The 12,198-nt window shown below is 35.6% G+C and overlaps 1 protein-coding gene and 1 long non-coding RNA gene across 4 annotated transcripts; one reads left to right on the top strand and one right to left on the bottom strand.

The window, feature by feature from the left end:
• LOC131158901 (D-glycerate 3-kinase, chloroplastic) lies at positions 1–7,585 on the top strand. Of its 3 annotated transcripts, none has more exons than XM_058113836.1 (13): positions 1–557; positions 3,991–4,391; positions 4,543–4,622; positions 5,234–5,285; positions 5,367–5,408; positions 5,509–5,587; positions 5,667–5,698; positions 5,786–5,854; positions 6,298–6,372; positions 6,492–6,608; positions 6,713–6,763; positions 6,861–7,004; positions 7,104–7,585. In XM_058113836.1, exons 1-12 carry the CDS (start codon positions 350–352, stop codon positions 7,002–7,004), a joined length of 1,350 nt encoding a protein of 449 aa, XP_057969819.1. In that variant the 5' UTR covers positions 1–349; the 3' UTR covers positions 7,104–7,585. The 3 variants fall into 3 exon arrangements, with proteins under 3 accessions (XP_057969819.1, XP_057969818.1, XP_057969820.1); XM_058113835.1 differs by having other exon boundaries at positions 7,101–7,585; XM_058113837.1 differs by lacking the exon at positions 1–557 and adding an exon at positions 3,483–3,800 and having other exon boundaries at positions 7,101–7,585.
• A 989-nt stretch (positions 7,586–8,574) lies between these two features.
• On the bottom strand, positions 8,575–9,811 carry LOC131158900 (uncharacterized). Its single transcript, XR_009137535.1, has 2 exons — positions 9,635–9,811; positions 8,575–8,781 (listed from the first exon to the last, which is right to left on the bottom strand). It is a non-coding gene; the product is annotated as an uncharacterized LOC131158900 (long non-coding RNA).
• Positions 9,812–12,198: the final 2,387 nt, after the last annotated feature.

Below are 12,198 nucleotides of genomic sequence, written 5' to 3'. Positions count from 1 at the left end.
TTGAATTTTTGAATAGAACTTAATAATCATTCTAGGTTTCTTACATTTATATTTCTAAGCCTTAAATTTTAACAGTTAAAAGTTCAGATTCTCATTTTAATTCTAATAAAAATAGAAGATTTTTTTCTTTGTAATCAGGCAAAATTTGAGGGGAAAAGAAAATCTAGCGGTGTCTATTCTTTTTAATTTTCGCGCCAAACAAACCTGATCATTCTTTTTCTTATCCAAACATGGTCGATCCAATCTGGATCACCCGTGGCCGTGTTTGGCCCGAATTTTGTGGGTTCAAGACTGGTGAGAGAGAGAGAGAGAGAGAGAGAGAGAGAGAGGAGAGGAGAGAGAGAGAGAGATGGGGATGAATAGCCTGTTCCAGGTGACGACGCCATGGTCGACGACCTCTTGGATGTCTTCTTCATGCATGTATAATTATAAATTCAGCGCGACCCTTCAAATGCATCACCTATCTCTCCTCTCTTCTCTCTCTTCATCCCTGCCCACTGCCGAATCGGCCTTCTCTTCTAAGCCTTCTGTGATGATTCCCCAATCCTCGATTTCAGGTAAACACCCTTTGTTTCCGCAATCGCTAAGCAAAGTTCGTAAGTTGTTTTAGTTCATTTTCTAATTAGTTTATGGGAATATTTTAAATTCTTACTTGAATTCTCACTCTTAATTTTTTTTTTTTTAATTTCAAGGAATTCTCAACTCATGATAAAATTTCAGAGTGAAAAAATACTTTAGGAATTTCCTGTTTTCATAGCACTGATTTTTAAGTTGTATTGTTACATTTCTCTCTACCTAGTTCACACATTGGCGGCTCAGAAAATTGAGGAAATGAGGAGCAAGTAAAATTATCAATCTTCTGTTTTTATATACGTGGCTGTATTGAGCTCCGTTGAGTAGAAGTGTAAAACTTATGGTTTTCTCGGCCAAAGCGAAATATTCGCTATTCAATATTTCTCCTTTTAATTTTTCATTTCTCACATTTCCTCAGAAATGGAAGTATGAATAATTTAAATGTGAATTTTTTTGTTCTTAATCGAAAACTGGGTCATACTTTTTCATTGTCAAATTCTTGTAAGATGTATGGAAATTCAGCTGTTGTTGCCAATGGCCAGGTTTTTGTTTTCCACTGGCGTTTGAATCATGTGTAATATTGATTTAGTTAGATTGTGTGTAGTTCGCATACAGAATGCTTAAGGGCTATCCTTTTTCATTTAATTACTTTTTTAATTTTCGGTCTCTCTATGTGTGACTGTAAGACTATACACAACATGCCCTCGTTGGTGCGGGAGCCTTGTGCACTGGGTGTTATAAAAAATTTTCAGTTTTTGTTTTGGTATGGGACAGAAATACATGCCTGCCATGTATTTGTTTGTGTTATTTTGTTTTGGGTTTTTGTCGAAGATTTTCAACTATTGTGGTAATAACATGATATGATTTTGGTTTTCAGTTTTTGTGGCACCATGTTATGACAATATCGTTAGAAAAAAAATTATGTGGCATACAAAAATATATATCACGTGGAAGTAAGATACCTATGAACCCTATATATCTAGTGTAGTGCCATTAATCTATCGTGTTGCAACTTGTTGCATTTGCTCTCTGTAGGGTGCGTAGTTACCTTATGTGGGAGCAGGAGCAGGTGTGTGGGAGCATTTAGGATGTGAATATGTAACTCAATTACAAAATTGGCAAAATATATTTGTGAAATATAGCATACTAACTTATAAATGAAAATTTCAAAAATAAATACATATAACTCCAAAAAAGCTAATATAATATATGGAGAGAGAGAGAGAGAGATAGAGAGGGAGAGAGTGAGAGAGTGAGAGAGTGAGAGAGAAGGAGAGTGTGTCTATTATAACAAATGCATATGATATCAAAAGTAAATAAATAAATAACAAATGCATAAGAATTTAGAAAATTACACCGCTTCATTTCTATTGAATTTAAATAATTCTCTTAGGCACATGGCTACTAAAAATAAGTTTAGGTTTATAATGATGAGAGTGAGGTTCTGTAGAGATGGATGGGGGATTTTGTCATGGTTGGAGGGAGGCTCTACCAAGGTTCTGAGATGGAATCATCAACTAGAAAGAAGAGTCCTGTAACTAATTTAGGGATGACATGTAGGTTTAGTGATGCTGCATAGGCATTTATGGAGGAATAGAGGCATAAAGCTTTATCCAATCGGCAAACTCAAACCAATTATATTTTAATATTTTCTTACATGTAAAAATCTTTCCCAAAAATGTCTGAAAATAGAAATCTTCATAAAGTTTACATGATTCAGCTTGGTAGCCTATGTCACAGGAGAGGGAGGAAACAAATTTCATTATGGATGAAGAGGATCTGCAAGTTGGGATTAAACTCTCACGGCCACTCAAACTCTATATGAACCCAGTCTCATGCAAATGATGGGAGAGCTCTTACAAGCCCACAAACATAATTTATACGCGTATGACCTGTAAATTGAAATCATGCCTCAGATTAGGAATTCAAGACATAGACAATAATTTTCAAAACTTGATGTAGAATTATTTGTGGAGTACTAAAGAGTGAATTTACAATTATTCTTCTATTATAACATCTCTTGAATTTGATTCTTTTGCATTTTTCATTATTCTCATGGTATTTTATGCGCTTTAAATCTCTTCCCAAATGCTGGATGTATAAAGGTTTAAAAATGGAACCATTAAATTGCTTAGGACTTGAGAATGAAGAACTTTATGACGATTTAAGGGTTGTGTGATTATAAAATATCATTTGTCCAGAAGAGGAAAAAAAAAATTAACATGTATCCGATGATTCGAATCGAGCCATTGCCTTTTGTTTTAGTTTTATGACTATGCCCAAACTGGTTGCTAGTTTTCAAACTTTCAGTTCCTATCTACCAGATGGACTCTTAGGTGTTATATCTTTAATATATATCTGTTTGGGGATTTTCAAGAACTCTAGTTACATGTGATATGTTTCACTCGCTATTGCTGACAGCTCATCATAACTAAGCACCATCCCAAGTACTTGGGATTGGTTTCAGTAACCCATTCCAACATTCTGTTTTGTTTGAGCCTCTATTTATGTTCTGAATTTCACTGAAGTTATTCAATTTAGGGTTACTTATCTTAAATTCATAATCACTCTCCTTCCTTTTAGCTGCAGACAAAACATTTAGTACTTCAAATGCGTGGTTAGGAGAGATTGAAGTACACAATTGCATACAAGTGTGTGAGCGTGCATACGTCCATGTGCACGCATGCTCTTTACACCCAAACTTGAAGGTCATAGCTTCCAACTAATAGTCTCCCCAAATCTAGAGTTTAGGCTGTGTATATGTACCCTCACCAGACTCCTGAAAGTTGAAATTGCATGAATTATGTGTTACACGCACAAGCAAAAACAAGTGCACACGTGCAAGCATAGATGGACATAAACATGCAGCAAATTATTTAGAATGGAGGACGATCATGATATAAAGGTTAGGAGGAACTCTTCTCCTCCCCCCCATATGCTCCTGTGTTTTTTTTTTTTTCATTTTTCAGGTGTCTGATAAGGACAAAATTTCACTAGACTTCTGGTTGTAAATATAATCTTTTATTAAGATGGGGGTGATGGTGCTTTTACGTTTTAACAATGTGTCCCTGCTGTGGCCATTGTTGGCTATGGGGGTCTGGCTTGTTGGCTTGAGTTTTGTGATTTTACTTTCTTTTGTCAGGTTTCAAATCAATTCTCTTGGTAGAAAACCCAAAATTGAGGAAACGAGAAGCACGGGAGTAAAACCCTTCCCTGCTGGTGATCAGGTTAAATATAGGGATGTACAGTAATTTAGCAGAATTGTACTGCCCAAATGTAATGTATAAATTGAGTCTTGAGTCTTGACACAGTCGCTGGTTTTAAAATGAAGAATTATCTAATGAGCTAGTCACTGCAATTACACTTCCTGATACTGATGGCTTCAGTTGACAAATTTCATTTTTTCATCCATTTTAGGAACCCTTCCTGCAGGCTGTGGATGTTCATGGGTGCAAGACAACTCCATGTCGCATAACAGTGTCGCCATCAATGCAAGGAAGCAATGCCCATTACATTCAGTGTTTCCTACAACATCTGCAGAAGTTTCTTCTGTGCAGGATCTTTTTGAATTTATATGCTCAGGTCCTCTTGTAAATAAACTGGGTTTGACCAGGGAAATGATGGCTGATTCCATTGACAAGTGGTTGGAGTATGGGCTGCACCTGTGTAGATTTTTTCAGCTTAATGAATTGACCCTAACAGTTCCTCAGAAAGCTAGGTTTTATCACTACTACATACCAGTCTTCTTGTGGTGTGAAGATCAGATTTCTCAACACAGGTCCATGTTCAAAGATGAAGAAGATATACCTCCTTTGGTGGTATATATGTATAATTTTTATATCATGTTCTCCATGTTATTATTCTTTTCTGATTTCAGTGACGGTTTTAGTTTTTCTTTATATTTTCATATTTCCTGAAAAATGGATAGTGTTGTTTGAACCAGTGGTGCTCTCATCTTTTATGATGTAGATTGGTTTCAGTGCGCCACAAGGTTGTGGAAAGACCACTCTTGTCGTTGCTCTTGATTATCTTTTCCGAGTCACTGGCAGGTAGGTTGCCGAGCAAGAAAATAGGGGGCGAAATACTCCCTTCACTGATGTTAGAAAAACATGGACCTCCCCTGATGGTAAAGCAAAAAATGACGTTGACCTCCCTTGACATTTAAAAGCTGAAGTTAGTCAATAAGTTGTCCTTCGTGGCAGACATCTAAATTGTGAAAGCCTTTAGAAAAATTGATGTATTTTCTCTAAATAGATAGCAGATAATTGGTACTTCTTCCTGCATGTTTTTATCCCCTCAATGGATGTTTCTGACAAGGCTTACTTTCCTTGTTCTCATTGATACCTATCCAAGTATGGCATGTGAGTTTTTTTGGCCATAGAACTTCTCTAGTTATCATTTAGTGGTTTAAATTCGTTTTTACAACTATCTCACATCCTCATGGGATGTCAACTGACAAAGGGGTATGAGTGTCATTGTATTTATATGACGGGTGGCCAATGTCATTTTTTGAATGTTGGGGAGTGTCAGTGTCTTTTTGACAAAATTTAGAGGAGGTTATTGTATTTTACCCAAAAATTAGTTCAATACAAGCAGTTGATTTATAACTTCCTGGACAGAAATAAAAGGGAAAAAAGACATCTGAATTACATTATTGCAGGAAGTCTGCAGCAATTTCCATAGATGATTTCTATTTGACAGCAGAAGGTCAGGTAATATGTTGGGGAATTTTTGTACAGTTCTTGCACTCTTCCTTTATTATTCGGTTCCTGACACACTTATATTAATCATAGGCTAAATTAAGAGAAGACTATCCTGGAAATGCACTTTTAGAGGTATTTATCTACTGACTCTTGATATTTAAAAATTCAACCAAGTAAAAGAGCATTTCATAGATTACCAGATAATTATGAATTTTTTTTTTCTTCTTTTCAGTTACGTGGAAATGCTGGGAGCCATGATATTTCATTATCTGCTGAAACTTTGACGGCTCTAACTAAATTGACCAAAGAAGGTAGAGTTATGCTTTCACACAAACACCGATGAATTTTCATCCAGAATACAGGAGAACTTACATGTTCAAAACCTTTTAGGTATGAAGATGAAGCTGCCTCGATATGATAAAGTAAGCATGCAACTGTGTTAATTTTAGTTGATTCCTGATCACCTATTGTATTGAAGGTTTCTTATGGTTGACTGTTTTCAAATACAGTCTGCATTTAATGGGAGAGGTGACAGGGCTGATGCTTCAACTTGGCCGGTGGTTGAAGGGCCTCTAATGGTAGGTGGATCTCCAATTAAGAGCAAGCAAAACTGTGGTTCCTGGTCCAGTTCGCTCGTGCCCCAAATTATGTTTCCCTCCCTGCTGGCTTTTCTGGTTATATACAACAATACAAATGGACATGGAAATTAGGAGACATCCATCTTGTTTCAGAAAATAATATCGTTAAAGCTTGATATACATTGTTGTCCCACAAACGATCAGCTTAAGCTTTTAGGTTAAGTAGTTGTCTAACAAATATAAAATGAAAAGTTAGAAATAAGATACATTAAGAATGAGTGAAGAATAGTTATGTGGGATGGGAGCCAATTGGCCATGTTGGCTGAATCTATCCAGCTGACCTTGCAAGAGAAGGTTAAACTTCCAGGTTTACTTTAATTTCCTACATAAAATTTCAAATTTTCGTTTCCCCTTGTTTACGTGCTCTTTGCATGGTTGTTCAGGCTATTCTCTTTGAAGGTTGGATGCTTGGTTTCAAACCTCTCCCAGTGGACATTGTCAAAGCTGTTGATCCACAGGTTAGATCTCAAAGAGATCTAAGGGTTCATGGTTTTCGCTGCTGCATTTTGTGATGTTACTATATTTTCAATTGAGACTTGAGAGCCATTTCAGTACAAGTAAATGCTTAATTCTTCAGCTGGAGATTGTAAACAAAAATCTTGAAGGCTATTATGATGCATGGGACAAGTTTATCAAGGCATGGATTGTTATCAAGATTAAGGACCCAAGTTGTGTGTACCAGTGGCGATTACAGGTACCTGCAAGCATCATGTCAATGTACTAACATGGCCAATTTGTTGCTTTGATATTTAAAAACTTGTGCTCAAAATCTTCGTGTAACTAGTGTGTAATTCGCAGGCAGAGATTGCCATGAGGGCTGATGGCAAACCAGGGATGTCTGACGAGGAGGTGTGGCAATCTGTGTACATATTTCATTACTTGTTTGATGAGTATTGCCAATTAGTGCTAGCTTTTCAGTGAAATTATCTGGGGCTTAATGTTGCAGGTAAAAGACTTTGTTTCACGTTATCTGCCAGCATACAAGGCCTATCTTCCCACTCTCTACTCTGAAGGACCAAATGGGTCAAAGCCGGAGCATCTCCTTGTGATTGAAATTGATGAAGAGAGAAACCCCATCCTAGGGAACTAGGTGAGCATGCAAGGAAGATTAGCATAAAATCTAGTTTGGTTTTTTGTAAAAGTTGATTTTTGTGACCAGGTTTTGTTGAAGTTTTTCTGTTTTTAGTAGGGGGATTGGTATAATGCTGTGAAGGACGACAGAAAAATTGATCTGGTCATCTTAAGATGTTGAGGGTAGTGTAAGGTTCAAGCGCCGAGTAGAAATAGCATTCTGGTGCAAAGTGAAACTAATCTGAAGTAGTTGATTTTTGCACTGTTGATGTGCCAGATAGAAGCTTCAACCCGTGTAAATCCGCTCTCCTTCTGGGATTTGGTACGGGAGGCCGCTGAAAGCATTTATTCTATATTCAATACCTGTATCTTGTGCCTTTTCCCCTAGAGATCTCCATAGGTCCCTTCCTACTTTCACCCAGAGGCCATGGTTGCTCCCTGATTTTCTCCCTAGTGACCCCTTTTTAATGTGTGTATGTGCCATGACTTCTGTTTTGCTTATGTAGCTATATCTCTTGTTTATTGTGTTGTCTGTTATTACTTGGCATTATGGGCTCATGAATTATAAATTGTAAGGATCTGTCGATGCCATTTTAAAAATTGTTGTGTGGAAATGATGCTTGGATCAATCCACTCTTCTCTGCGAACTAATTAAGTCCTAGCCTGAAGAAAATTTAGTAGCAAGGCCTTGGTTGGCTGGGTGTGTTGCGCCCGCACTCCAATTTCTAAAAATGAACTCTCTCTCTAAGAAGAAATTACAGGATATCGTTGTGGAGAGTTTTTGGAAGATTGGGAGTAACAGTAATGCTTTATGTTTCATGTGACAATAGGAGTGGTGAATACACAATCGACCTGTCTCTCTTTCACTTACCTGTTGCCATATAGGCCTATCACGTCACTGGTTCATGACAGAAAATATATTTATTAAAAGTATTGGTATGATATTGTCAAATTATTGGAAATTATAAATAATTGTGGGTCATTTGATTTGTGTAATGAAATGAAGTAAAAAAAAAAAAAAAAAAATCGAAAGAAAATTACGCAAAAATGGTGAGAAATTTGATTATATTCTATCTCATAACATTTCAGTATAAAAATTATGGGTGGTTTTGAAAATATGCATGGATTAACCCTCCACCTCTCCGACAATTAGGGTTACGAATTTTTAATTGAAATAAGATTTTCGTGTTTAAGTGAAGAGATGCTGAGAGTCAAGGGTCTCAAAATTACTATCTACACATACACTGCCCATGTGTTTTTATTCCACCTAGTCCTTATTCCTTATTCCACCTAGTCCTTATTCCTTATTCCTCTAATAATTTTTTTTTAACTCTTTGTTTAGCTTTTATTTATTAAAGAATAAGGAATAACTAGGTCAACTAGATGGGATCAAGAACCCACATGTATGCACTATTATATTATACATATATATATATATATATATATATATATATATTAATTTATTTATTCCTTTTTCCTTAAGAGTAGAGCTAAATAAATAAAAATAAATAGACAATGACTCGATGCCCATTTTGAGTGTTAAATCATCCTAAGTTTCTAAAAAGGTAATAAGTATAAGAGAAGAAAAATTATCATGGAATCCCAAACTTCTATAAATCTTAAAAAGTCATACAATGACGATCATCAAAATGGAGACCCATTTCTTTTATTCAAGAGAACCATTTTTTAAAAATTACTGAAACCAAGAATGAATTAGTCAGCAGCAGCAGCAGACGAAGTCCAAGCAGCATTCACAGGTCTCATAGCAGCAGCAGCAACAACATAGCCCAAACAGCCTGCATGTGCATTGAAAAAAAAACACCCCACAAAATGTGTGTCAAAGAGTTTGATACTACGTTCGGAGAGATTTTAAATTTAAATTTACATTAAATTTAGATAAAATTTAATATAAAATCATGTTACAACTTGTCCAAATTCAAATTTAAGGTTCGAAATTCATGATTTCAAACGCAACCCGCTATATGGTTTGGTTAAGAAAGAGAATGGTCATCCATCCAATGGTTATGTGTAGTGTACGTGTTTAGAACTCACCTTCGCCTTTCATAGCCACATACATGTACAATCAAACTTACCCTACTCCTATTTCTTCTCCTTTTTTCTCTTTCTTTTTTCTCGTGCTTCTAACTTATACTCACATCATTTTTTTGTTTACAAAATGGAATAAGGTAAACATTGTAATACTTATGAGAATGTTGGAAAAATAAAGCAAGTCAACGATTTTGTAATACTTTGTGAAGCTAAAAATAAAACATAAAAATATTTTCAATGCACAACTAAACGGGCCCAAAAATACTCCCGTCCCCTTCCCCTCCTCTGAAACTGAAGGAAACCTTTAAAGAAAAGACCATGCACCCTTTGTTTGGTCTGGTTTCCTCCCGTTGAATCATTTTTTTTCCCTCTCCCAACTCTCAAACATAACTGATCAAGAGGGACAAATTGCATTGACGGTTAATTAACATTGCTCAACGTTTTAACAGCGACTAGTTTCTCTTTTCACCATTGTAGAAGCCCAAAATTGCGTGGTGAAGAGAAACTCAAAGAAAGCAGTATATATGGATAAAATGAAACCTATACAGCAAAGATTGGAAAAACCAAAAGAGAAGAAATGAAGGAAGTAGGAAAACATACAAAGCATACAAGCAGCCTTTCTCCTCTTGGCGCTTTTGGACATGATCATAGTATGACATATCTTGATATTGTGGTCCATCCATTTCTCTCCCCCTGCTGTGCTGATACTTATATATCACTCACTAATTACACTGAATAAAAATTATACAAATAGAGAGGAGGAAGTATTCGTGCTTCATTTTATGGCATATCTGCCTTTGAGATTTATAGGCAAGAAAGCTGAGGGTGCTGAGTAATGGGTATCCACTCCCACGTGTGTGGGACCTTCCATGGTTGAAATAAACAATGGGTTAGCATCATCCTTGTCCCTAATTAATTTATTATTTAATTTATTGCAAAATATTATATATTTAATATTCTTTTTACATGCATGATGAATATTTTTGGATAAATATATATTATGTGTTTTTCATGTTGGAAGAAGAAGAAGAAGAAGTCTTGCTTTAAAAGAAGTCAAAGGGGACAAGCTTAACTAATCACATGCAAAATGGTAAGGTTAAATGGGTTCAATTGTTCAAATTTCATCCCTTCCTCCTCTAATGTAAAGAAGAAAGAAAAAGTTCTCCTCGAAATCATAATTTTCGGTCACATGCATGTGCTGTAACGTGCTACTATAAATTGCTAACATGACACTTTCTTTATTGAAATACATAAAGGTTATAGACAAAGTGAGGGACACATAACATGTTATTTTAATTTGCTCAATAGGATCATGTTACGTCATTTCAATATATACCCATCATGTGGCGCCATTAATATGAAAAGCAATTATATATCGGAAAAATATCAAAATTTTGTAGCAATGCCACTCGCCACCCACCACGGCATGTAATATCACATGCCATAAAAACATTATTGTAAAACTAAAAGAAAATATGAAATTGTGTTATGAGGGTTTTGTCAAAAGTTGCCTTTAAATTTTGAGTGTTTGTAATTGAGCCCTTGAATTTATGATTATTTTCGTGAAAAGGGTAAATTTTAATTTCATAATCATTCTAAACATTTCAATAAAAAAAGAAGTAGCTATGCTCGTATAGAAGGTGCATCGAACCATATATATACACCCTAAACAACTCATAGATCCCATTTTAACTATTTTATGGACAACTTTACACTTCTCCTCAGCTCAATATATAAATTTTATGACTTCCCCTAACTCTAGAAGAAGATTGATGTCATGGAGCAAATAGAAATTAAAAGATTCAAATAAAAAACACTTATCATGCTTTTGCTATCACCTTACACGAAGTCCCCATAAGTTGATAATTGAATCCTCGCATCTTGAAATTTTATTTATTTATTTATTCATATAGAACTTGCATGGGATGTCATCGTTGAAAAAATTTCCAATTTCAAGTCTTTTAAATCCTAGAAAATATGAATGGATATACCCAACTACAATCATCATTCCTATTCACTCTTTCCTTCTAAGACGTGATGTAAGCTTCCAAAAAAAATAGTTGGTTCATAGTACATACCCAAAGACGTGGGTGCAAATTGGGTGAATCAAATATTTCATGTTTGATATGAAATAAAACTAATATAAAATAATTATATAAATGATAATAGTCGAAAGATAATGGAGGTACAAACTCAATTTCATAGTAGTTAGCTATTCATCATGTAACGACCTACCTAAATTACCACATAATTTAATATCATATACTTTAACCATAATAAAGTCAACCATAATCCGTGGGTAACAGAGACACACCTGTCATACACAGCGGAAACCTAAGCAACAGTATACATAAATTTCAACCATTCAACCATATAACACAATATACCAGAGTACCTATATTTCACCATATACTGTATGTGTGTATATACAATCCTCCAAAATATCAAAAGATGACACTAGGATCTTACATAAAAAACCTATAGACCCTAGTTCAAAAGACTCACCCTCTTGGCAGGGTAGTATAGCCGCCTCAATGGCGCGGGGCTCGATCCACCTGTCTTTCTAGATTTCCTGAAATGGTTTAAGTTGGGGCGAGACACCTCTCAGTAAGTAAAATAAATTAAATACAGTTGTGTGGCAACATGAATATTTGCATGTTATAATAGATATACAGTACATATCACATGGTTGTAAATACTAATAATATCATAACTGGAAAGCCATACATGTCGTAGTCACACTGAATCATACTGTATTTCACTGTTCATAAAATCATTTGATATAACTAGTAATTCTGAAATTTACCTAGGATGAATAGCTAGCTGATGTCATGTATTACTCCCCATGACGGGTTGTGCAGCCTGAAGGCGGAACCCGATAATGGCTGGCCGACCACTGTAGAATAAAAAATGTTTGTAAGTACGAAGGGCCCATCACACTCTGATCCGAACTGTTAGGTGAACGTCTACAACTCTACACTGAAAGCCACATCGACTACCCATCTCCCACCCCCTCTACTAGAAGGGGCGGTTAGCACAAGTCTGAACTGATTTGATCTGTATAGTTACGGTACCATACTCCTGGAACTGAACTAAACTACTATTCGGGTTCTGATAATATATAGTACATGAACATATACTCTTTATCATAAGTAAACTGATAG

Source organism: Malania oleifera, chromosome 6 (genome assembly GCF_029873635.1).
Source record: "Malania oleifera isolate guangnan ecotype guangnan chromosome 6, ASM2987363v1, whole genome shotgun sequence".
NCBI classification, from domain to species: Eukaryota; Viridiplantae; Streptophyta; class Magnoliopsida; order Santalales; family Ximeniaceae; genus Malania; species Malania oleifera.
Note: the sequence above shows the minus strand (reverse complement) of the source record. Positions and strands in the feature narration are given on the sequence as shown.